Source organism: Lacerta agilis, chromosome 2 (assembly GCF_009819535.1).
Source record: "Lacerta agilis isolate rLacAgi1 chromosome 2, rLacAgi1.pri, whole genome shotgun sequence".
NCBI classification, from domain to species: Eukaryota; Metazoa; Chordata; class Lepidosauria; order Squamata; family Lacertidae; genus Lacerta; species Lacerta agilis.
Genome location: NC_046313.1, coordinates 4630673 through 4658108, shown reverse-complemented (window position 1 = coordinate 4658108; position 27436 = coordinate 4630673). Strand labels below are relative to the sequence as shown.

Genomic DNA, 27436 nt, shown 5'->3' with positions numbered 1-27436 from the left:
AGCAATTTGGGATTTCTCTGGACTGGCATTTGCCTGGGAAAGAAGTGGGGCAAGAGGAAAACCGCTGGTAGTGTCTGCTGAAGTCTGCTGACCAGGAGCTGATAACATTTGATGGGCAACTTCAAGGCCTCTGCTCTCTCCCCTTTTGTGGTCTTTTGCCCTTAAATTAGACATGGACTGGGAAGCCCTCAGAAAGAGAACACTTTCAAATATAGGACTGCGTCCCCACCTTCAAAATAGAGGACTGTTCTCTGTAAAGTAGGACACTGTAGGCTTCTGGGGTTCCATGGAGAAGAGGGGGGGGGATTGTTGCCCCCTCAACCTGGTGCAAGACAACGTTGCTTCCTACTTTGCTCCCATCCCTCACCCTGCAGCTCACCTGGGTGCGTTTTCCTGAGCCGTCCCCTTCTAGCTGGCTGGAGAACAGGGAAAGGTCTGGGAGATGAGCAGTGCTATCCTGTAACGCAAGGGAAGAATGTTAGACAAGGGTGGCAGCCCAGCTCAGCCTTCTGGGGGCCACAGGGAATTCTCTCTGCCCCCCCCATCCCTGTCCAAATCATTAGTCATCCTATGAGAACTGCATTACTAGAATCTGTTACAGGTAGGTAGCCGTGTTGGTCTGCCATAGTCAAAACAAAATAAAAAATTCCTTCCAGTAGCACGAGAGATAACTAGAGCAGGTTTGTGCAGCAGTGCCTCCCCTGCTCTACTGGACCAGCCACTACAGCAAGCATTTGCCAGTCTGTACTACTTACAGATCAAACTAGTGTTCCCTCTGTTGGCACCTTTCCACAAATGTGTATATCAAAATTCGAACAGCCCCTCGCCTTCTGAATGCCAGTGCACAAGGATCCTAATTGTGCAGCTGTCCATGGAGGCACAGGTCAATTCTGTATCCGGGGCAGCTGTCTACCAGCTCCATCTGGTACGCAGGCTGAGACCCTACCTGCCCAGCAAACTGTCTTGCCAGAGTGGTGCATGCTCTAGTTATCTCTTGCTTGGATTACTGCAATGCGCTCTATGTGGGGCTACCTTTGAAGGTGACCCGGAAACTACAACTAATCCAGAATGCGGCAGCTAGACTGGTGACTGGGAGTGGCCGCTGAGACCACATAACACCGGTCTTGAAAGACCTACATTGGCTCCCAGTACGTTTCTGGGCACAATTCAAATTGTTGATGCTGACCTTTAAAGCCCTAAACGGCCTCGGTCCAGTATACCTGAAGGAGCGTCTCCACCCCCATCACTCAGCCCGGACACCGAGGTCCAGTGCCAAGGGCCTTCTGGCGGTTCCCTCCCTGTGAGAAGCCGAGTTACAGGGAACCAGGCAGAGGGCCTTCTCGGTAGTGGCACCCACCCTGTGGAACGCCCTCCCACCAGATGTCAAAGAGAAAAACAACTACCAGACTTTCAGAAGACATCTGAAAGCAGCCCTGCTTAGGGAAGCTTTTAATGTTTGACAGACTATTGTATTTTAATATTTAGTTGGAGTATAAATAATAAATTATTATTGTTGTTGTTGTTTGTTTGTTTTCCTTTGCCTAGATACAGGGGTAGGGAAATCTGCAGGGGACAGCTGGTGGGTGGGCAAGGCATGTTTTCCCCTACCCACCAATTAACTCCTGTAAATGCCCCTCCCTGACCATTTTTAATTTATTCCCACCCCCACTGGGTTTGACAGCTTGAAGTAAGCCCTGCAGAGGGGCAAAATGTCCTGGGAGAGGCATGGGAGGGGTTAAACCCTCCCTTCATGTAGTTTGACCCTAATGCAGCAAGAATAAAGCAATCTTAGCCTTTAAGAGCAATCAGGAATGTTTATACGGCCTCCTCCAGTACTCTTTAAAAATCCAAAAATTCCCACTGGGATACTTAAAATCCTTCAATCAGAATTATGTAAATCAAATGCAACTGCTTAATTATGCACCATCTATTCTCTTTCCATTATTTGGGATTTTAAGTATCTCGGTGGTGTTTGGTTTTAAAGCAAAAAGGCACAATGGGGGGGGGGGGGTAACAACGGGCACCAGTCATGTAAACTTAGACAATTTTTGTCAAAAACGGAAAAAATAGGGTGTTCTGATTTATATCCTCACTTTGCTCAAAAAGAGTCCAATAACTATCAGGTAAAACAACAAAATAAAAAACCAACGCCTAAAAAATCTACCCCCCCCCAAAGAAAACCCCAACAACAGCAGAGATTTCTAAATGTCACCCAAAGGAACCTGATAAAAACAACCAGCTTCCAGAAAAATTAAAACCCTTAACAAAAAGGGTTATAAATGGAATTTACACTGGGGGAGGGGGGGGAGAGAAAATAATGTGCTTCCCTTAGGAGTTTCCAAAGCTTGGGTGCAGCTACCAGAAAGGCCCCCCACCTTGCTTCCAACCAGATATTTCAGGGACTGTTGGGACACACAAGATAACTTCCGTTTAAGATCTCCTTAAACTGGTAGGCTCGTATTAGAAAAGGCAATCCTTTGGATTAACTTAATTTTATTGTTTTGGACGAGGATATCTCTAGAAAGCACTTTCAGATGGGCCCAGAAACATTTTGTTTTGTTTTGTCCTGCCAAATCTGGTGTCAGGAATGAAATCAGGCTGTGGCTGCGACACACACAAAACCTTTATATTTGAAGCACGTTCCTTCCCTCAAAACTGTAGGTTGTCCAGGGTTGCTGGGAAAAGCAACTCTGCAAGAGGCAAACTACACTGCCCAGAATTCTTTATGGGAAATGATGTGCTTCAAAGATACAGTATGTCAGAGGACACCCACATCATCTATCACAGCACAGAAACGAGCAACTTACAAAATGGGGGCGAGAAAGAGAGATTGCTTTTTCAGCTCACAAACAGCAAAAGGTCTAAATAGGTGCAATGGACCTTTGACTCCCCCTCCTGTTCCCCCTACAACTATGTCTACAGCAGGGCTAGTCAACGTGGTGCCACCCAGATGTTGTGCACTACAACTCCCATGGTGTAGTGGTTAAGAGCGGTAGACTCGTAATCTGGGGAACCGGGTTCGTGTCTCCGCTCCTCCACATGCAGCTGCTGGGTGACCTTGGGCTAGTCACACTTCTCTGAAGTCTCTCAGCCCCACTCACCTCACAGAGTGTTTGTTGTGGGGGAGGAAGGGAAAGGAGAATGTTAGCCGCTTTGAGACTCCTTCGGGTAGTGATAAAGCGGGATATCAAATCCAAACTCCTCCTCCTCTTCTTCTTCTTCATCTGGGGGACACCAGGTTGACAGCCCCTGATTTGGAGTGCCAGAGCTAAGTGCTGCTGCTAGGTACACAGTGCCAACCAAACCTTACAGAACAGACCTTCACATTCCCCAGCCTGGTTCCATATTAAAATGAAATGCAGTGACCTCTCTGCAGGAGAGGAGTGAAGAGAACCGGTACGGATTGAAGTTGCAGAGGAGAATTAGTAACCAGGGGAGATTCACGCAGGGGGAAAGCACAATAGCTCTGGTGCTTCAATAGTTACCAGCTGGGATGAGAAAGGAGAAACCCACACCCTCTCCTTCACACACACATACACAACATATTAGAGGTTTATTTTTCCAAACTTCTTGCGGACATAAAGAAAAGCTGCAATGAAGCAAAAATGCTGGATGATGATGATGATTTTATTTGTACCCCGCCAATCTGGCTGGGTCCCCCCCCCCCCCAGCCACTCTGGGAGGCTTCCAACTAATAATGGCGCAAAGATCTGTCATTTTACATATTCCTTGGGACAATTCAGTGATGGATGTCGTCAATGAGTTCTGCTCGTGTTCAGGATTTCACCAATGACCACATCTGGCCTTGCAATTTTCCTCCCCCCCTGCTCCCTTGGTCAGATTATGGAGGGGGAATGCTGGTGGTCTTCTCTTACATCACGTGGCTTGGCTTACTAGTCCAACTGGTATCACAGAATTGTAGAGCTGGAAGGGAGCACAAAGGTCATCTGGTCCAACCCCCTGCAATGCAGGAAACCTGCCCACAGCCCTGGGTGGGCTCGAACCACCAACCTTCTGGTTAATGTCCAGAGACACTGACCCACTGCACCACAGAGAGGTGCTCTGTTTGCTTTGCGACAGCCTCTGCCAACCTGGCACATCCTCCAGATGTTTTTGCCTGCCACTCCCATCAGATAGCATGGCTAGTTTGGTGGAAGCTGATGGACACTGCTCTATGGGCATACTTGTGTAGGATGTTATCCCCCCTGCTTCTGGCATGTTTCCGTCTCAGTTGCCTAAACTCATCTGCAGGGGGCTTGGGGCTAGCTAGTCCAGAAGGGAAACAAGATAGCTTCTAGCTCATGGCAAGCCTGCATTTCTGTACTCTTACCGTGCCTACCGACTCCTGCGGTGGGACAGCAAAGGGCCCCTCTGCTTGCCCCAGAAGGCCCAAGTCGATGCTCTTGCGATCTTCCTGTCGCCCGTGCCGCCGAGCCCGGCCCTCTTGTTTCCTGAGTGGGCGTTCGCCCCGAGGTAGCCCGCCGGCACTTAGCTTGCGCACGGGGTTGGTCAGCCATTTCTTGAGGGTGCTGACCGAGTGTCGGGAGGCGGGGGAGCTGGGAGCCGAGCTGCTGGATGCCTGTGGCTGGATGGAAGCCACGGAGGCAGAGATGCTGCCATCGCTGCCTGCGATGGAGTAAGGATCTGCAGGGAGAGGACAGGCACAACCAGTGAGTACATGGACTGATTTTGTGACATACTCAAAGCACACACAAATCTGGAGGCACAAACGCCATGCTTGCTTCCTAAAGGGGAAAGAGGCTGGTCTCGAGGCTTCCCGGAGGAAGGCACACCCTTTGGTCTGGAAACCCTTCCACCCAATTTAAGAAAAGGTCACTGAAATGCATGCACAAGGCAGGGGCATGGAACACTTTGCAGCCCACACAGGCATCCTCTCAAGGGCCATGTGCAAGAGGCAAAACCTGGGTAGAGGAATGTATCACAGGTAGAGGAATGGATCATATTCCTGGGTAGAGGAATGGATTAGCTACTTTGCATAGTAAGCTACACTCCATACCCATCTCATTCCAGCCAGGCAAGCCTGGTTGTCATTACAGTTCAATTGCACATTCTGTCAGGGACTGGGCAGAGGAGGAATGGTGGAGGCGGCCTCCCCATCCTGACCCTTCCATGGAGGGAGGTCACAGCTCAGAGACAGATGAGGGGGAAAGCTGGGAAACCATGGGAGAGCCAGAGCAACACCTGGCTGACATATCATTGAAAGCATTCCAGACCCTCCATCTCCCAGAACCCGGTGAGCCTTAAAAGTAGGAGAGCAAAGAGCTCAAAGACAGAGGGCACGTGGCAGCACCCATAGGGGAGGTGATGATGACGACGAATGAGGACACCTCATTCACTCGGGACAATGCCATTAACCAAGAGGCTGGGTTCTATTGCCTCTCTCTGTAAAGACTGAAATAAAAAAGGACTTTAAGAAACTTTTTCTTGTTTTATACTTTCTTGGGCAACCAGCTGCTGACAGCATCCTGACAATTCTGGACATGGAAAAGCAACTGAAGAGGGTCCACAGGAGGACATGGGGCAAGTGTGGCCTGGGAGGAGTCCTGAGGGCTGCATTAGAGAGGTTTGGAGGGACCCCATTGACCTGAAGTGCTCTACCTGAGATCCAAGGCGTTAGAAGGAGCAGGTCATAGCTCAGTGATGGAAACACATTATTTGCAGGCAGAAACAACCAAATTCAAGCCCCTGGTATTTCTAGTAAAATGGATCTCAGACAGCAAGGCTGTAGAAAACCTTTGCTATTACTTTTATTTCCTGACCTGCCTGGGATTCCCAATCAGTCTAAATCAAGACACTGATCAGACCCAGACCCCCTTAGCTTCAGCAAATTATTAAATATGCATACTGCCCTTCATCCACAGATCTCAGAGCAGTTCACAACAAATAAATACAATATAAAAGCACAAAATACATGATAAAAACTAGAACAAAATCAAGCAAACAAACCAACACCCACACACCCACACACCCACCCCACACACCCAAGATTGCTGTACTGTGTGCCTCTCCAGATTACATAGCCCTGGCCTGTGAGACCTGCTCTGCGTTTTCAAATAGCTGCTGGAGCTTACAGCCTCTGCCCAATCAGAGTGAGCATTCAAAGTGAGTACAGAAGTGAACAGAATGACATCACTTCTGATGGTTCCCACCCTCCAAATGAATTTCTCCACTTTGTAGAACAGAGACCTATTGGAATGCACAATATGGTTAAAGAAGCCATGGGAAGTAGGTGGGTGGTTTCTGCTTCTCTTGATTCACCACTATTCAGAGGGCAAACCCCACATGGCTTCTTCAGCAGCTAAGCTTACCTCCTTCAGAGCCATTAACACTTAGAATCATAGAGTTGGAAGAGACCACAAGGGCCATCCAGTCCAACCCCCTGCCAAGCAGGAAACACCATCAAAGCATTCCTGACAGATGGCTGTCAAGCCTCCACTTAAAGACCTCCAAAGAAGGAGACTCCACCACACTCCTTGGTAGCAAATCCCACTGCCGAACAGCTCTCACTGTCAGGAAGTTCTTCCTAATGTTTAGGTGCCCCGTGTCCGCTTCTCTGGAGCAGCAGAAAACAACCTTTCACCCTCCTCTATATGACATCCTTTTACAGTATATATTTGAACATGGCTATCATATCACCCCTTAACCTTCTCTTCTCCAGGCTAAACATACCCAGCTCCCTAAGCCGTTCCTCATAAGGCATTGTTTCCAGGCCTTTGACCATTTTGGTTGCCCTCCTCTGGACACATTCCAGCTTGTCAGTATCCTTCTTGAACTCTATCTATTAAGAAGACATCACCTTGTACTCCCCTTGTTGTAAATGAACATCCCTAAACTTTGCTAAGCTCCACACCTGCACTGTTATGGGGCATGACCTTTCGGGTTCTTGTGCACATGATGCCTGATCAGGCTACGAGGTCAGCTCTGCATCCACCTCCTTTGCAAACTCAGTTGGAACAACGTCGACACAGTTTGGAAGTGGTCAAAAGCATATATTAGTGTCACTCCAGCACTGTTAGAAAATGGTAATGCCCAATTTCAACATTTAGAATGAAAAGCTGGAAATTGCAGGGTTATGTTCACTTGAAAGCTGTGATAAACATAGCAAATGGCCTTAAGAATTTGGTGTGAGGAAAGCTGTTGCATTAGAAAATGGAGGTGTAAGCTGGAGAAACACAACACAGGCCTACAGATCTATGACAGCAGGTTGAAGCAGCTCACATCTCAAGATACCTACCGGTACTTACTTTTTTAACAACATGCAGACACTTTGCTCTTCCTCCAAAGGGGTCATGCCTACTTCACATATGCATGTGCCCCACTTGGCATTTCTCTACACTTCATTATTATATGCTTGGGGTACGATTTAGTAATTATTTGGCAGTTGCCGCATCAAGGAGCTACTTGTGAATGGGACCATCACAGATAACACTATCAGCAGATGAAACTTTCATTTCACTTGACATCATCTCACAATGCAAGGCTTTTATACAGAATCAGTTGCCACATTCAGCTACCAGTCATCTGATTTAAGAAAAATGAGTGTTGCGCGCGCAAACACACACACACACACACACACACACACAACCCAGGCACTGATGACTGGCAGCTTAATCCATTTATTACATTTTGATCCCATCCTGCAACCAGGAGTGCATATACTTCTGTATACACTTCTCTTCCTCCCATTTTAGCCTCACAACAACCCTGAGATAGGCCAGGCTGAGAGAGGAGATCACCCAGTGGGCTGCATGGCCAAGGAAAGATCTGAACCTGGGTCTCCCTGGTCCTACTCAGAGTCTCTCTCACTTAACCATGCCGAATTTGTGAACAAACTTTTATGAAAGTTGCCAGTAATGTTCTGATGGGTCTGAGATTGCCTGTTTGCACATGCAAATCAACAACTTGATGTTGCAGTCATGAAATGATCAACAGGAAGATGCAAACCAACCCTCTTATCATATGTAATAGTGGCTCAGATGTGGGTCCAAGTCAGTGTCCCATCTAACTAACTTAAGAGGGCCAGATCTGCTTAACTTCAACAGCAGATGTTTGCCATTAGCCCATTTTCTGTATGGTCTTGTGAAGTGGCCCCATGTGCCTAGAAAGATGGGCATGAATGCACGCAGGTGGGCACATGCAGAAAGATGTCCGCATAAGCGATCCAGGCAGCAGGCAAGGGTGAGGAAAGGGCAGCCATGCTCCCCCCCAGAGGAACTCTGCAGGAACAGCCTAGCAAGCGCCCAGCAGGAGGCAATAATGCAATGCAGCGGGATGACACCTCCTCCTGAAATAACTGCCTGCATCAGGAACCCGAGATGTGTCAAGCCACAGGCACCTGACCCCACCTTGGAAACTGACATGACAGTGTGAGGGATGTCGCTATGGCAACTGGCCAGCAGTACACATGTCTATGACATTGCTGGGGCCAATTGCTAGGCTTAGAAATAACCAATTAGCACCTGCAAAATGCGGCAAACAATGACTTCTCTGCAGCCTGCTAACTCCATCTCCCAAAGTCTTGGGCCAGCTTCCCACACAGGTGGCAAACCTGCATCTGGGCTAAACTGCTTCAGACTGCAGATGAGAGGTCATATTGATTGAATACTCCTCCACATTAAAAATTCCCAGCGCATAGAAAGCTAGTCTTCACCACCAACACCACGCCAACACCCTAAATTTCTATGTGGAGATAATTAAAAAAAAAATCTATGTGGAGAGAATTATTTTGTCTGCAGGAGCATTCAGTCACCCAAGACTCCCCATCTACAATCTGAAGCAGGTCAGAAACAGATCAACCACTTGAGCAGGGATGAGACTCTAGACCCCCACCCAGCCTCATCCTGCTTGTTTATTACAAGCATACCTGTACAATCTCTAGTTCCAGGCTCTTTAAAGAAAATATCAAAAAGACTAGCTAACACAAGACCCAAGCATGCCGGCAGTCTAAAATGACATCTAGAAAGAGTGTGTGTAGCCACTCTCTGTACTCTCAACTGAGCACTAGGTTTAACTACTTCTTGCTTTTGAACTGCTAGGTTGGCAGGAGCAGGCACTGAGCAATGATTCGAACCGCCAACCTTCTGATCAGCAAGCCCTAGGCTCTGTGATTTAACCCACAGCGCCACCCGCGTCTCAATTGCACTCATAGTACGCCATAATTCAGCTCAAAATTACATAAGAACCAGGTCAAAACTTGCACTGCACAGCTTTGCCTGTGCTTTTTCTTTCTTTGTTTTTAATTAATCTGTAATTAATTATAGATGCAGGGGTGGATTAGGCAGTATGGGACCACAGGATGTGGGAAGACCATTAGGCAGACAGAGCTGACCAGGTAGAAGATGCTTCAAGCATTGGTGTCAGCCACCTGAGAGTACTCTTTCATCGGAGGCCAGAGCTGTGTCTGCTGCTCTCAGGTGCAGTGGAGGACACTATCCCTAAGATGCCTGTGCGCAGGCCCAAACAGAGGGGGGGGGGTCATATGGGCCACTTGGCTCAGGCCTCCAATTCCAAAGGGGCCCTCGGTCAGCATATTCACAATCGCTCACCATTATTTAAATGTAATTACTTAAAATAATCCTTTTCCCTACGTATTTTTTAAAAGCACTATTATTTATATACTTACTTATTTATAAGACTTCAGAGATCCCTGGGGTAAAAAAGGGGGGGCACATTATCTACCTGGCCCGGGCCTCTGCCCGGTTCTGCAAGGACCAGCCTGTGCGAGTCCAGTCCACAACTATAAGAGAGCTTTGTTTACAGCTAGCACTTTGGGGCAACTGTAATTTAGGCTTGCAGAACCCCAGGAGCTCATCAAGCCAAAGGCAGTCCCCCAGAAGCTCACTAAGCAGCACCAGCCCAAGATATTTTGGTGCCTGAGGCAGAAAGTCCAAATGGCACTCTGCACTGTGATAAAAAATAAATAATACACTAAATCATCGACAACATTAGCTGCTTTTTCATCATTAAATAGGCTTACCCACCTCAGGCTTACCCTGTCTAATGCCAGCACTAAACCTTGACCAGACCTAGCATTTAAAAAAAGAAAAGAAAAAAGAACAAGTTGCTACGTATTTGGGCACAATATGTGACAAGTGTGTGTAAAGGGGGTGCTTAGCTCAACAAGTCACAAATGTTTGTACAAGTTGTCTGTAAATGCACCATCCCCTGCAATCTGATTCTCGCTGGCCTCTCTAAAAAAAAAAAAAATGGCTAGAAGTATCACAGGAGCGTCACACGCTCTGAAATATAGCAAACAAGAGGTAAATGGCCACGTTCAGACAAGATTTGTGCCGCAAGAGAAGGCCACCCATAGCTGCGTGCTAACCAAGCTAATATCCCTCTGCTGCTTTCCCTCCCCACCTCCACCCCCCTAGTTCCATGGGCGCCAATGGGGCAACAGCCTAATATTGGCGGAGGAGGAATCTGCACGGCACGTTCCTTGGCAAGACCTGCATAGCTCTGGCTGCGCCATCCACCATCTGTTTTTCAGGAGTTGAATGTGCTGGTGGGTGGAGCCACGTGGGGGGGAAGGAGAGCCTCAGAACTCAAAGGCTTTTTTATTATTATTTTAAAAACACATTTTCCTCCTTCTATTCAGCAACAATTTTTCAGGGATTTCTAAAGACAACAGTTCCCTCAGGCTGTACAACCACCCAGCGAGGGGGGAAATTTTTCAGTTCTATTTTCAGTCAGTATCAAAAACTGAACCCAGGGAGGGTTCTGAGATGGGCTTAATCTGAGCCCAGAGCCGACTATGGCAGGGCTCCAGAGCCCATTTTTCAGCATCAAGGCTGAGCCCCTAGAACATGTGAAACAAAAATAATGGAACAGAAAAACTCGTAAGCGCGTGGAAAGGGTCTTTCTGTCTCTCCTTTCGCCTGCTCTATAACAAACCAAGACCATAACTGGGATTGGACAGCAGGGCCTTCTTACTTATTGGGTGTGATTTCCAAGCAGGACTAGGCGTCTGTCTTATAGGGCAAAATAACTTATGGACTTGAGAACTCCTCCATGAATCTTTGACAAATTCATTGGTGGCTGAAGCTGTCCGCGGATACTAGCCACAATGGCTGTGTACTAGACTAGTATCGGAGGCAGTGTGCTGGAGAACAACATCAGGAGAGAAACAAAATAGAAAATTCTTTCCAGTAGCACCTTAGAGACCAACTGAGTTTGTTCTTGGTATGAGCTTTCGTGTGCATGCACACGAAAGCTCATACCAAGAACAAACTCAGTTGGTCTCTAAGGTGCTACTGGAAAGAATTTTCTATTTTGTTTCGACTATGGCAGACCAACACGGCTACCCACCTGTATCAGGAGAGAGTTACGGGGCTCATGCCCTGCTCGGTTCTGGGTTTCCCAAAGGTATCTGGCTGGCCACTGTGGGAGCAGGATGCAGGGACCATTAAATTCATTTGCCACATTTTACAGAGAGAAGTTCCTTTGCCTCTAGACAAATTTGTGGAAGAGAAAGCTATCAGTAGCTACTAGCCAGTGTCGGAGGCACGGGACTCTTAATCTCAGGGTTGTGGGTTTGAGCCCTAGGTTGGGCAAAAAAAAAATTCCTGCATTGCCGAGGGTCAAACTAGATGACCCACGTGCTTCCTTCCAACTCTACAATTTTGTGATTCTATGCAGCCTCCGAGTACCTGTTTTGCTAGGAATCACAAGTGGGAAGAGTGGTGTTGTGCTCAGATTCTGCTTGTGGGCTTCCCACAGCCATGGGTAGAGTACGGGACAAGATGGGCCTTTGGCCTGCTCTGACATTAGCTTCATGAGCCTCAGCCATTCGAATATGTGCTTTCACCGCCTTATCAAAGCATCTCCAAGCTGAGAACTGCCTGACCTGCAAAGGTTTAAGGCACCATAACAGAGAAGGTAGCACTAAAGGGTTTCTAATGGAGATGGGAGATTCCAAAGGGAAATGCATCCCCTTTCCACAGGACACCTTCCTCCGTTCAGCTTGTAAGATACAACAGTAAACTAGGAGCACTAGGTGAATGGTGACAAGAGGTTCTATTGCTTGAGTTCCGAAACGTTCAAAAACTGAAATCTCAGTACGAAAGCCTCCAAATGGAAAAATTAATACAGAAAACTCAATACAGAAGCCGCATTTCTGGTTCGACTTCCAAAGCACGTTCAAAAACCAAAGCATTTACTTCCGGGTTTACGGCGTTCGAAAACCGAAATGTTAGTCAACGGAGACATTCAAAAATCGAGGTACCACTGTATTCAAGAATAAGAGGCATTAATCCAATATGAAGGGACATCTGACAACATGAATGTAGCTATCCAGCCAGCTCTCAGATCATCAATCCCAGACTGCTGAAAACATTATGATTAAGACGCGTGCGCCTTCCATATGAGATTTTTATCTTAAAATTCTTAAAAACCACAAAATGTCAACTTTGTGCCTCTGGAAAACTGCAGCATCAATGGCAGGCAGACACATATTTTCTAAACCATACCCCCCCCCCCCCGCCGTATTCAGGTTTGCAATTTAATGCAGGGCCCAATTCACTGGGAGGTTTTGCTGTGGAAGCTCACGGAAATGAATAGGCATATAGAAGGAGTGCCATGTGGATTGCGCCCCCCCCCCCCAGAAATGAAATCAAGAATAATTATTTTATCTCAAGCTCCCACTGTATGCTCCATCCTCCTCCTTCCTACAACCTCTTGAAATCATTGACCAAGGGTGCATACTCAAGAAGACATTGTGCAGACTGGTGTATTCTTAAAGCTCTTTAATCTCCTTGCCATTACTCAGATCATGAAAGAAATGTATTTCATTCTAAAGACTGGAGTAACCTTGTCCAGATCCAGTACTATACAATGGGGGGGGGGGGGGTTGGGGGTTGGCCAGTCCTGCTGCAAGGCTTCTGCTGCCCGGGTAGCAGGGAAATTGCCTGCAGAGTTCCCACCCGCTTCTTTTATTTCTGTTACTGGACATGGAAAAGAGATGTGTGCACCCAATATCATAAAGGAGGGGGGAGGCATGGGTGTAGCCAGGATTTATGTTTGGGGGGCAGGCTTTATGCGGAGGACCTCAGTTAGTTAAATACTTTTTACTGATTTACTTGAGGGGTGGGCAGCTGCCCCCAACCCCTCCTTGCCTACGCCCATGGGGGGGGATTCACAAGATCAGTGTGGAAAATTGCTACTGGTGTAGGGGGAGGAGGGAAAAGGCTTGTTGGTTTTGCAAAGCTTTTCCTCCCTGTATCGCAGGAAGGGCGGGGCGTAGGAAGGGCGGGGCGTAGGGGGCGCTCCGCCCCGGGTTCCAGGGGAGGGGGGTGACACTCCCCGGCCCCTCCCCCGCCGCCCGGCACCCCATCCGTGCTTCTTTACGGACGGGGCAGCCCCACGACCCACTGCTCGCTCGCCGGCATCCGGCCGGTGGTGCTGCTCCCGCGGCGAGCGAGTGGCAGGTCGTAGGGCTACCCAACCCGCTGCTCACTCGCCGGCTTGCAACAGCGCCAGCCAGATCCACTACGCATGCCCAGAAATTCCGGGCATGCGCAGTGCATCCGACGCGCCGTGGCGTCACGACGCACACATCGTGATGTCACAACGCATGCGTCGTGGTGCCCCGCCCCCAGGGGGGTGCCTCCGCACCGCCGCCCCAGGCAGCGCAGAGGCTTCCTCCGCCACTGCTGCATCTTAAGATGCTGTGCAAGAACTCTGGCTGAACAGCTACAGTGAGAGATCCTCAGTCTCCAAGGCTGCACCCCTAGACACACCTACCTGAGAGGAAGTCCCGAAAAAATACAATTTGCATCACCAAAAAAAAAAAGGACATCAGTTTACATCAAATTTGCACATGGTTCTTTCTATGTACAGATGCAAATTTTGAAAGAATCTCTAAAATTTCAATAGATTTCAGAACATCTCACCATAGTGAGGAAGACACCAGGTGATCCGTTCAGCTTCTGAGTCTGCTGACCAGGTGATGCTGCTGATGGGCAACTTCAGAGCCCCTGGTCTCCCTTCTCATGGCTCTTTATCTGTAAAACAGACTTGGTCGGGCAGCCCTCAAACAGAAGACACCTTTAAAGAGAGGTCTTCAAAACAGAGGACTGGCTTTCATAAAGTAGGACACCTGGGCACTCTTAAGTCCCATGAAACTCAATGGGTCTTACTTCTTAGTAAGCATGAGGAGAATTGCACTGTAAAAACAGTAAACAAACAAATAGCAATTATAAAAATAGGATGAGCTGAAGTGGTAAAGGCCAACCCTACCTCAAATATGTTAACGCTCACCATTGTCTTGCCCCGAGGGAAGAAAAAGCACATACAGCTTATTTGAGGCAAGCAGTCCCTTGCCTTATTGATTTTAATGTATGTGTATATTTTTAATTGATGCTCACCACTGTAAATAATTTTATTTTCTGACGATAAGAGCGGTTTGACAGGGGAACCGACTCCCTCAGAAGGCAGTGGACTCTCCTTCCTTTTAGGTTTTTAGCAGAGCCTGTCCATCTGTCATGGATGCTTCCACTGAGATTCCTGCATTGCAGGGGGTTGGACTGGATGACCCTCGAGATCCCTCCCGACTCTACAATCCTATGATTCTATGTAGGTCAGCCTGAAATGTCAATATATAAACAGCATATATAAATAAGACAGAATGAGGCAACTTGCCTCAGGCAGAAGACTTTAAGCTACCAATAAAAGAAAAGCAAATTGTCAATTGTTTTTTGTTTGTTTTTTACCACTGGGTGGGGAATAATTTGGATTGTCTGCCTCAGGCACATGGGCCATTTCTGAGAAGAGAAGTGATGAATGATCATGCGCAACAGTCAATCTTGTTGCACGCTAGAAACTCCTGTTCCTATCCAAGTAACCCCTTAAGAAATCTGATGGATCTCTGCCCTTCCCAGAGAACCCAGGGTGGCTCATGAAATAAATAAATAAATACAAAGAATCATTTAAAAAATCATTTACAATCTCCGTCAAATTTCAATTAAAATTGAACTGCAGCAATGCTGGACTAGCCCTCACGATCCCTTCCAACTCTATAATTCTATGATTCTGTGTGAGCCTCCAAGACAAGGCCTCACCCCAAACTATGCTCCAAAGGCAATATGGCCAGAAAAAAAATAGTTTATACCCCAGTAGTGGAAAAAAAACCCTCAGGTATAGCAATGGAGTTGGAAGTAAGCAGATTCTTCCCCACCCCCTCTAGACTCTTATATCATATTGGTTGGGGCAAAGGAGGAGAGAAGAGGACACAACCCAGCACTGATGGATGGCAAGGCCAGGATAGCAGGAGAGTAAAGGTAAAGAGTAAAGGGACCCCTGACCATTAGGGCCAGTTGCGAAGGACTCTGGGGTTGCGGTGCTCATCCTGCGTTGCTCGCTGAGGGAGCCGGCGTACAGCGTCCGGGTCATGTGGCCAGTATGACTAAGCCGCTTCTGGCAAACCAGAGCAGCACACGGAAACGCTGTTTACCTTCCCGCGGGAGCGGTACCTATTTATCTACTTGCACTTTGACGTGCTTTCGAACTGCTAGGTTGGCAGGAGCAGGGACCGAGCAACGGGAGCTCACGCCATCACAGGGATTCAAACCGCCGACCTTCTGATCGGCAAGCCCTAGGCTCTGTGGTTTAACCCACAGTGCCATCTGTGCCCCTATAGCAAGAGGGTACTAAAAGGGAACTCTTAAGTCTGAATATTCACTACAGGGAAAACAGTGGAGAGATTAACATAAGGTCCCCCCCACAGCCGGCAAGACCATGCCATCACTTTCCTCATTAGATATGTGTTTATTTTAATGAGGTGGAAGGAGTATCTTGCATTATTACAGTGAAAGACAGACAAGCAGGTTAGATATTTGCAGGGACAACCTAAGAATTGGGCTCCAGAAAGAGGACCAATTACGGAATTTACAGAGTGCTGGTGTTTCCGTACAGGAACTTGATATTATAAACAGATGTTGGAAACATGCAGCTGGCAACTGATTTATTAAAAATTTGCTGTAATTTCCACAGAAAGGGTAAATCCATATTAAATTAGAGGGAAGGAGATTACAGGCTGCTGTTTATATTGTGTGGGTGCTACCAAAAAAAGACCCCAACTTCACCACCACCACCCTGAATGCATGAGCAGCACTGATCCTGCAATAAAGACCCATCTGGAAGCCCCCTGAGTCAGACCATTGGCCTGTCTAGTCCAGTACGTCTTACAGACGCAGATTCTTCTCCAAGCTCTTAGCCAGAAGAGGGCATTTCCAAGTTCTGCTGCCTGAAATCTTCTTAAAAAGAAGATGCCAGCAACTGGACCTTCTGTTTGCACAGCATATTTCCCATGGGCTCGCCCACATTTATCTTTTGCCTCACACTGGGCTCTCCTGGTCTGTGTCAAAGTGCTTTTTTCTTTGCTCTTTAACGCTGAACCGGGAAGCGGGTGGCACTGTGGTCTAAACCACTGAGCCGCTTGGGCTTGCCGATCAGAAGGGGTGAGCTCCCGTTGCTCAGTCCCAGCTCCTGCCAACCTAGCAGTCTGAAAGCACGCCAAAAAGTGCAAGTAAATAAATAGGTACCGCTCCAGAGGGAAGGTAAACGGCGCTTCCATGCACTGCTCTGGTTTCGGTGTTTCGTTGTGGCAGAAGCGGCTTAGTCATGCAGGCCACATGACCGAGAAAAACTGTCTGTGGACAAACGTTGGCTCCCTCGGCCTGTAAAGTGAGATGAGCGCCGCAACCCCAGAGTGGTCTGCGACTGGACTTAAACGTCAGGGGTCATTTACCTTTACTTTTAATGCTGAATTTGAACAAATAGCCGTTCAGGTTTTACCGCAGAATTGTTTTGTGGCAAAAAGGAGGGGGGGGGCCTAGGGCTCAGACACTGAACTTTAAAGTGCGGACCTGTTCCTAGAAACATGGCACAAAAGGAAGTCTGGATGAGCCGTTACACTGAGCTATGGTCATGTGTCAAACAGCAAGAGTAGCTGTGAGGATAGGGGAAACCGTTTATGAGGGTGTGTGGTAAAAACTGGTATGACAAGCCTAGCAATGTGAGAGGCTGCTCAGTGGAACAGCATCTGCACCACAGGCAACTTCAATCCCCAGAAGATAGGACTGGGAAAATCTCCTTGTATGAAATCCTTGACAGCGATTACCAGTCAGAGCAGACAATACTGGGCCAGATGGACCATTTGTTGTTGTTGTTCAGTTGTTCAGTCGTGTCCAACTCTTCGTGACCCCGTGGACCAGAGCACGCCAGGCACGCCTATCCTTCACTGCCTCTCGCAGTTTGGCCAAACTCACACCATTGGTGTGACTCAGTTTGAGGCAACTTCTTGAGAGCAAGGGAGCAGGCTTACAACCCCTTGGGGTGCATCCAAACCCACCACTCCTGCCCTGTTTCACGCCCCTTTTGTCCCTCAGAACATATTTACATTACAAAATTTTATTAGTTGTGTAGCATTTTAAGCGTCTTGGGCTCCCCCCCCCCCCAAGAATCCTGGGAACTGTATTTTAGTGATGCGGCTGAGAATTAACCAGTAGAGATTCCTAGTCCCACTCACAAATTTACTTCCTAGGGAATTTCTTTTAAATCTCTTTAATTATGTCTGTAGTGGAGGTGTTCTCTCAGTGTACCAGTACAAATCCACATTTCCTACACATCCTCTCTCTGTTGGAAGGGAGCCTCAGAAGAGCATCTTGCCAAAGCAAACACACACACAAAAGTGGATCTGGCACTGAATGGGTGCAATCATCTCTTAAAAATAAATAAATACAAGAACACTCTGATCAAAAGAAGAGAGGGATGGAAAATGACCTAGGGGGAAAGAACACTGTCACCATTCTTCCCAGGTCAACTGCACACACAAAAATTGTGTAAACGACAACAACAGGAAGTGGCATTCAAACAGATCAAAAGGTATGGTGTGGATTACGCCTGCAATTCATTTTTCCTTCTGTTTTTGCTGCAGACTATGCTGTTTTGGACACACCTTCAACAAGCAAAACAATAACTGTTCTATAGGTGTAATATTTGCGCAGCAATGGAACCAATTTGCAAGCAGGCTCAGCACATTAAGTTATAAACTCAAGGGGAGCACGTTTTTACAGCAGAAGCCAGCTGTGGATTGTACGGATTGACCTATGATATCACAAAACACCCCCTGTTCACTATGCCTGGTTTATAGTGATTTAGAACAATTGTTTTTAACATACAGTATCAGTTTAAATACTATTACAGAAATATGATGAGATAATATGGACATTAAAATATGATGTTTAAGCATGAAATTACAGATGAACATATAAATGGAAGGGGGGAGAGATAGATGGCTGAAATAGCAATTGTTATTCTGATACATATCTTTTATACAGTAGTTAAAATTGTAAAGACAGGTGGAAGCTGGACTTGCCCCCACAGCTGAGGAATTCACAAGTCTTTGTTCTCTATTGTGTCTGTCTTCACCATATATGCCAAAATTTCACTATAAGATTGTCAGCCATCTTTCAATCAGAATATCCTTAATCCATTGCACTACATAGACCAGACAACCCACCCACAGAATTAGTGAGTTACTAAGCAAGGATTTTTAAAAAACCATTCTTTTCAGCTATGCCTCCTTGCAAAACAGTGTGTCATTTTAAATTTGCACGCATTTAAATGAATTAAAATGCATAATCAACAGTAGCCCTTTCTTTTTCTGCTCAGAGAGAGGGATGAAAACTCAGAATAGAATAGATATCCTCTGTATCTATGGGATCTCATAGGACACTGATCTTCAGCTGCGGAGTTTTGTGACCTGACCAATGTGCCACTGGCCACAGATACCAAAAGGAAACAAGAGGAGCAGAAAGGGAGAAAATAAGGCGGCGGGAAGGGGAAAGATGAAAACAGCAAAGATTTATAATTTCAGATAGATCAGGCAACAATGTCAAATAAGTAAAAAAAAGAACTGAGAGAAGACCCCATCCTGACACTCCTACATATGGAAAGGTTGAAAGTCACAGAGTAGTAGGCAAAAAACCTGTGTGGTCTAGTGGCTAGGGAGGAGGAATACTGTAAAGACACCAGCTCAAATCCCTGCTCAGTCACAGACCAGCTAAGTGGCCTTTGGCAAAGCTGCTCCTGCCCCACCCCCTGTCCCCAAACCTCAGTTTCCCCACCATCTGGGAATAATTGCAACTCACCTCGCAAATATGTTGAGAAGGCAAAACAGATGAAGATTGCAAAATTCTTTGCACATACAAAGCACTGTGTAATCCGTTGATGATAATAATAGCAGCATGGCCCCCACCATGGATTGAACAATAGTTTCAAGCCTTTTACTATTATAGCAAGGAGTAAGGAGAACTGTAGTTTCAGTGGAGAAGATGTGCCTTCGTAGTATTACCACCAACACAAAGGTCAGCTTCAGAGTCACACCAGGTGCCCTTGCTCTACCAAGTATCACAAATGTGAACAGGAAAGCTTTTTAAAGACACAGAACACATAAGATGCAAAGACCCCACAGTTCCATGAAACCCCACAGGTGCCCATCTTCTTTTAAAAAGAAAAAGCAAGCCAACCCTTCACCATGAATAGGGCAAGAGAGGCAGTCATAATTGTTTCTCGGTAGAAGCAACCAAGCAAGAGTAAAAGAACCGACTCATGGCTGCGTTATGTCATTTACATATTCTGACATCCTTTAGCCACCCTATCATTTTAAATAGTGTAAACTGCCATGTGATCCTCAGATGAAGTGCAGTATATAAATTTAATGTAATCATCATCATCATATTCTTCTTCTTGTTGAACTCCAGCTCCCCCATCAGACCCTGCCCTGATAGGCATAGTCAGGAATTATGGTAGTCATAACATCTTGGGGGCCAGAGGTTACCCACTTGCGGCCTAGGGCTAATTTACACAATTGTTCTGCTTGCATTAAACCGCTTTACTCTGGAGTGTGTGTGTGTGTGTGAGAGAGAGAGAGAGAGAGAGAGAGAGAGAGAGAGAGAGAGAGAGAGAGTTTTTTTGCCAGAATGAAACCAATTTCCTCACAAATATGGTATCTGAATAGTTTGCTACAAGCGGAGATGTGTCCCTGTGCCCCATTCAACCCATTTTTGAAGGTTTGAAGCAGTGTAGATTCTGATCAAGGTCAGAAAACCCATTACCACGAGTGCAGCTGAATCCAGGCAGGAAAACAAAAGAAAACAACCCAATGGCTGTGTGAATAATCCCTTCAGTCCCTTTAGAGGGCCACTTCATTTCCCGCACAGAAGGCCCATATGAGCAGGCGACAGAATGACACTCATAGGCAAAGTGTCGTAAGTGCCAATCTGATGTGCATGATGTATTTGAAATACATGTGCACAGACTGTAATTACTTTGGGAAGATGTTTATTCGTACTGAACTGTCTCCCCATTAATGAAGAGGCGTCCACACAATATCCTCCCCATCTCAAATTTCCCCCAGACCGTCCCACACTTTAAATATGTTTTTACTGAATCATTGTAAAGTCAGAATAGGAAAAAGCCCTGCATTTAAAAGGAGAAATGTCCAGGATGACATTGGGTCCACATTTTGTTCTGATGCAGATAAGCTTGATGTCATGTCAAAAGCAAGTGTTATCCCACATTTTACAATACATTTCTCCATCACTTTCCTTATTGCAAAATTGGGGGGCTGAAGCAGATTGTGTAAGACCTCCCAATTAACTATAATTGTGCAGCCTGAATTTGCCAGTATGTAATTGAATCTCACCTGAAAATAGCAACAGTCTGGAAGTGATCTTTATCCCTGATGATTTTAAGAGAATGCAGCAGGCCCAGTCCCCTCACTAGAGATTTTTTAAAAATTGTTTTGATCGAAAGATTTTCATGGATAACAAAGGCACATATAACCAGAGCTTTTTTTCAGCTAGAATTTAGCGTAACTCCATTGCCATTACAAAAGAACAAGGGAGCCCTTCATACTGAATTCTGGCACTTCTTTTTCTAGAAAAATAGCACTGCATGTAACACCTCTGTTTTCAGTTCAAGGAGTCCTATCTATAGGTCAGTTACTGTACATTTGGGGGGGAGACATTGCTATCATAGGCATTGTGAGGTTGTTGTTGTTGTTGTTTAGTCGTTTTGCCGTGTCCGACACTTCATGACCCCATGGACCAGAGCACGCCATCCTATCTTTCACTGCCTCCCACAGTTTGGTCAGACTCATGTTAGTAGCTTCGAGAACACTGTCCAACCATCTCGTCCTCTGTTGTCCCCTTCTCCTTGTGCCCTCCATCTTTCCCAACATCAGGGTCTTTTCCAGGGAGTCTTCCCTTCTCATGAGGTGGCCAAAGTGTTGGAGCTTCAGCTTGAGAATCTGTCCTTCCAGTGAGCACTCAGGGCTGATTTCCTTCAGAATGGATAGGTTTGATCTTCTTGCAGTCCGTGGGACTCTCAAGAGCCTCCTCCAGCACCATAATTCAAAAGCATCAATTCTTCAGCCATCAGCCTTCTTTGTGGTCCAGCTCTCCCTTCCATACATCACTACTGGGAAAACCATAGCTTTAACTATATGGACCTTTGTCGGCAAGGTAATGTCTCTGCTTTTTAAGATACTGTCTAGGTTTGTCATTGCTTTTCTCCCAAGAAGCAGGCGTCTTCTAATTTCGTGGCCGCTGTCACCATCTGCAGTGATCATGGAACCCAAGAAAGCAAAATCTCTCACTGCCTCCATTTCTTCCCCTTCTATTTGCCAGGAGGCAATGGGACCAGTGGCCATGATCTTAAGTTTTTTTGATGTTGCGCTTCAGACCATATTTTGCGCTCTCCTCTTTCACCCTCATTAAAAGGTTCTTTAATTCCTCCTCACTTTCTGCCATCAAGGTTGTGTCATCAGCATATCTGAGGTTGTTGATATTTCTTCCGGCAATCTTAATTCCGGTTTGGGATTGTGAGGTTGTGGGGGGAAGAAAGAGGTGAGGAGACAGAAGCGGGATAAAGATTTTCCTTCTTCTGCTCATTTTCCTCTCACTAAAGTTGTGTGATCCTGCTCCTTCCTTCTTTCCCATACCGTAGGTTTCCCTTTAATTTGCTCCCCACCCTGCCCACAATACATTGTTTGAGGTAATGAATTCTCTCTGATTTATGGTCAGGTCAGCCATGAAAACAAACTTGCTTGCTTATTACATTCATATACCACCTTTTCTCCCAAAGTGTTCTCATCCCCTTTTTATCCTCACAACAACCCTGTGATGTAGGTTAGGCTGAGAGACGGCGACTGGCCCAAGGTCACCCAGTGAGCTTCATGGCTGAGAAGGGATTCAAACCCTGGTTTCCTAGGTTACATTCCAACACTCTAACCATTACACCACCCCAGAGCCTCTTTTGCACTGTTTCTGTTAACATTCAAAAGAAGTGAAAACAAATTAAAGGTATATTTGTAATATGAACAAGGACTCTGAGTAACACAGGTTTTGCATCCGCATTACAAACCCCAAGGGAAGCAACAGCTGTCTTAAGCCTTACCTGCAGGTGGGGGGAATGCCCAATGAGCAGACTACAATTTAACAAACGCATGCAGAGAATACTCTGATATAGCCACTAAAAACTTCAACAGTCTTCATCTTTTCAGAGGTGGGACATGCACTCCCGCAAATAAGTCACAATCAGCAGAGAAGCAATACACATGTTCCTGGATAACTCAAACACAGCCAACAAGATTCAGGGAGTTGTAAATCAGAACTGGGTCTGAGATGCATCTGCAGAATTTGTTGTTGCACTTTAAAGCCCTCCTCCTCTTCCTTCTCCAAGCCATATCTGTTTTCCTGACATAATTGACTCCTTCTCCTCTTTCCCAGCTTTAACACTGCTTTGCAGTTGTGTCAACCAGCAGATGCTGCATCGGCATCAATGTAGGGGAATGTTGACCTCAGGGAAACATAAACCTTCACCCCTACAGTACAGATCATTGGCTGGTTCATACCGTGACCAAAGCCTAGTGTGACCTCATCTACCCAGTACAGAATCATCCCTGGGCATCTGGGAAATAAACCAGGATAGTTATATGTGGCCCCTCTGAAAAGACTGATAGGATTGCCACCTGATTTTACTGGCCCCACTCCTGTATCCTGAAAGGTACCGGTAACTGGGCAAAAAGAAATCCAGCAATGAAAGCCATTCCTTCCTGCTTTTTATTGTAACCACACCTAGTATTTATACAGCACTAGCATATAGTGCCTTCAAGTTTCAAAAACCATGCACCAATTTGCATTGCAGATTAGCAGGCAGTGACTGACAAAGTGTGGCTTCCCTAAGGTAACCAAACTAGTTAATGAACTAAGGAACACCACCTGCATGGGCTATGAAGAAGAAAGAACTAGGTATTTTAAATGCAACTACACGGGTGGCGCTGTGGGTTAAACCACTGAGCCTAGGTCTTGCCGATCAGAAGGTCGGTGGTTCGAATCCCCGCGACGTTGTGAGCTCCCATTGCTTGGTCCCAGCTCCTGCCCACCTAGCAGTTCAAAAGGTACCACTCCGGCGGGAAGGTAAATGGAGTTTCCGTGCACTGCTCTGGTTCACCAGAAGCGGCTTTGTCATGCTGGCCACATGACCCGGAAGCTGTACACCGGCTGCTTCGGCCAGTAATGTGAGATGAGCGCCGCAACCCCAGAGTCGGACACAACTGGACCTAATGGTCAGCAGTCCCTTTACCTTTACCTTACACATTTAACATCATGTCTAGTTTGGACCTTCACCACTAGACTACTCTACCTTCATGTCAGAATAGCCCTGCCTTCCCAGGTCCAAAGGATGCTCCACAGACCTCAGCTCCTATAAGGTTGTTAAAGACCAGAAGCAGCACACACTGAATCTCGTAGTTTAGAGTAGGTTGCCAGCTAGAGGTAGAGCAACTTCAAGCACTCTCAACTTCAAAGCACTCTCAATGGCGACCAACCGAAGTCCATAGCAAGGTCAGGAAAGAAAGGGCAGGTGGGTGGGAAAACCAGAGCAGCTGGAAGCAGGGAACAGGGAGATCCGCCTGCTGCAGTTCTGCTTAAATAGGCAGGCCACACACCCCAGGGCTGACCGGATTGGGCAGCTGGCGGGTGACACAGCAGGGATTCCCCCTATCACGCAGGGGCTAGGAATGACTGCCTGCAACACCACCTCCTGCTAAGGCGGAAGTGGCTTTCTTGCAGATTTTCATTGCATGCTTAGGGGCAAAGTAAGGATTCTAATCCATGTTTGTGGCAGCAGGTATGGCACTTAGCGGGTGGGAGTTAACGTATATTCTGAATCAGTTAACACAGGGCATACAGGAGTGGTATTGGGGAGAAAGTACTGTATTAGGTGCTCCTGGCTCCAATCAGAAGATCTTTGCTCAGCTGGAATTTTCATCCTGCTCAGGCCGTCTGCTCCTCACTGGCAAAAGGCAAAGGGAGTTTGTGCCCCCAACTGATACTCCAATTCAATGTTCCTTCCCCAGAGAGAAGTAAAACCAATAAATACTAGCTGAAAAGAACAGCCAAAAGTGAATAAAGTGGCTGGAGCAACTCTCCTATGAGGCAATGTTATAAGATATGGGACTATTTACAGGTGAAACTCGAAAAATTAGAATATCATGGAAAAGTCTATTTATGTAAGCAATTGTTTTCATTAGCTACTGGAGTTTAATATATGTGATAGACTCATGACATGCAAAGTGAGATATGTCAAGCCTTTGCTTGTTATAATTGTGATGATTATGGCGCACAGCTGATGAAAACCCCAAAGTTGAAATTGTTAATTTGGGGTTCTCATCAGCTGTACGCCATAATCATCACAATTATAACAAATAAAGGCTTGACATATCCCGCTTTGCATGACATGAGTCTATCATATATATTAGTTTCACCTTTTAAGTTGAATTACTGAAAGAAATGAACCTTTCCATGATATTCTAATTTTTCGAGTTTCACCTGTAGTCGGGGGGGGGGGGAGTTGAGTGATAGAGGTGAACAATTATGCATGGTGTGAAGTAAGTGGATATGGAGAGGTTTTCCCTCCCTCTCTCATAATATAGGGAAACCAAATGTTTGGAGGTTCAGGACAAAACGAAGCACTTCTTCACACCAGAAACATAAACTAAAGAATTCACAGGCTGTGGTGTTGGCCACCAATTAGGATAGCTTTAAAAGGGATTAAACAAATCCCTGGAGGATAAGTTTATCAATAGTTACTATTCATTGTGACTATATTACCTCCAGAGGCAATATGCCCCTCACTACCAGTTGCTGGAAATCACGCAAGTGGGGCAGGGAGTGCTGCTGTTCTCTTGCAGAAAGCTGCACTAGAGAGGCCTTTGCCTGATTCAGCAGGGCTCCTCTTATGTTCTCTCACAGCCCAAATTCTAATGCATTAAACTCCACAGAGGTAGAGGCAAGTGCTGACTGATATAATTCACTGCAATCCAGCCGGACCATGTTGGCTGCCTTGGCAGAAAGGTGGTGGTATAACGACGCAATATTTGATTGAACGATGTTCCTTTTCTTTCTCTGTTTAGGTTTAACAGAAGAAACACACAGGCACACACCCCATCCCCAGAATGGAGTTTCTAAAACGAGAAATGCCAAGCCTCGGGCCTGCCCAAAACCTGATACTGTCTGACTTGGAAACTCTCCCCTCTATTTCAGATCATGTAGCCGCCTTAATGTGGAGGAAAAGATGCTCTGCACAAGCTCAGAGTCCCTGCCTTCTTCATGAGACCAGTTCCCGGATCTAAGCCCCGGCGATACCTGGCTTGGCTCAAGCCCTGAAGCCTCCTCACACTAGGCCTCACGGATTTTCCACCCATTTTGTAGCCTTCACCACAGGAAATGTTTCCATGCCTTGTTTGTTGAGGCCATGGGTGAGGGAGCCGGGAGGTGGGGAGAAAAAGAAGGGGGCAGTGTATATCAAGTGCTCCCCCCACCACCACCGCCCGATCTGGGAGCAGCTCCAGCCATATCTAAACTGGGGGAGTTGCTGGTAATCGGAGCAGCCAGCTGCAGCGTGAATGGTGAGTCACGGCAGCCTGGGCCCGGGCCAGGATTTATTCCAGGGTCAGATTCTCAAGGAACATCCTGTGGCGTGGAGCAGGCAAGAGGAGCTGGTCTGTCCCGCCTACTCACCCTCATCCTTCCACAATACTTAATTTCTAAAGTAAGGGGTGCAGACTAGTCTTAAGCTTGGCTGAAATATGCCTTTGTGGCAGACACATTTGCCCCTGATCCCACGACATGCACCACAATTGGCTGCAATCACTCCAAGGTTTGAGAGAAGGCATACTGCACATGCTTAAGGGCACTCTTTCCTCGAACCAGCACTCCCAACACAGAGGTCCTCTCTCTGAAATTTTAACAACAACAACAATGATACCAGGAGGTCTAAATGGGGGGGGGGGCTCCTAGATAAGAGTGGCCCCTTTTTCCTCAATAGAACATTAGCTTGATCCGTTACCATGGTGAGGGGGCTTGGGAATGTGGAAGCAATGGACACTTCTGCACTTCCAGTTGACTGTGGGAAAAAGGACACGGACAACCACCTCTGATCTCTGAAACAGGAAGAGGAAATTAATACCAGCTTCTATTCCCTCAATTCCTGCTTCTCCACAAGTCCCAACCACTCTCTCAGAGATGGGAACAGAAGTCAAGCTTCCTGGATCCCGCAGCTTCTGTTCCAGTTTCACTAAGGACCACAGCCACCATCACTGCAGCCGCTCATCAGACCCAAGAGGCCCAATTCCAATTCCAACAAATCAAAGAAACCAGGCAGCAACCAATTTTGGGAACCCTTGGAGGCCCAGTTGAAATGGAGCAGAGAACTTGAAAAGGAAGAACCACAGAATGTCTGTGTTATGTATTGGGTTTAACCTGAATATTTAATAGTCTGGGAATGAATGAAAAGATACAAACCCGATGTTTGGGATAAGAAGAATCACAGTGCTACTTACAGGTGTAGGTGCACTATACCAGCATGTATAACATTCTTAAAAAAATAAAAATCCACACCTCTCTCTGGGAGTTATTTAATACTGTTATTTAATACTAACCAAATGTTCATCTGTTAGTGTCTGAGCATAACAATGGAATTAAGGTGGGGCTCCCTCCAAATAAGTCACTGGTGCCAGAATTAGTCTGTCTTCCCCACCTTAGGGGAGGGGAGCAACCCCATCCAGAGTCAACACCCAAGAGGAAGAGCATCCAGATTCTACTTGAGATCCACTTTGGTGCAATGGATAGAGTGCTGGATTAGGATCTGAGAGACCAGGGTTCAAATCCTGACTTGGCCACAAAGCTCACCAAATGAGCTTGAGCAAGTCTCTGTCTCTCTGGCTAATCTACCTCACAGGATTGTTGGGAGGATAAAGCTGGGAGAGAGAAGAACCATGTACATCTCCCTGAACATCCTGGGCAGAAGACATGACAAGACACTAGAGCCAAGTATAGGATCACAATTCACA

The 27436-nt window shown here is 46.6% G+C and overlaps 1 protein-coding gene across 7 annotated transcripts in view; it reads right to left on the bottom strand.

Moving 5' to 3' along the window:
• ARHGEF25 (Rho guanine nucleotide exchange factor 25) overlaps window positions 1–27436 on the bottom strand; it is a 72745-nt gene that overhangs the window by 25109 nt on the left and 20200 nt on the right. For 6 of the 7 annotated variants that reach the window (XM_033137696.1, XM_033137723.1, XM_033137714.1 and 3 more), the window contains 2 exons: window positions 4331–4644; window positions 380–457 (listed from right to left, as the gene is read on the bottom strand). In XM_033137696.1, coding sequence (XP_032993587.1) covers window positions 380–457; window positions 4331–4644 — 392 coding nt within the window. The remainder of the gene's footprint in view (window positions 1–379; window positions 458–4330; window positions 4645–27436) is intronic. The other variant, XM_033137705.1, reaches the window with a different exon arrangement.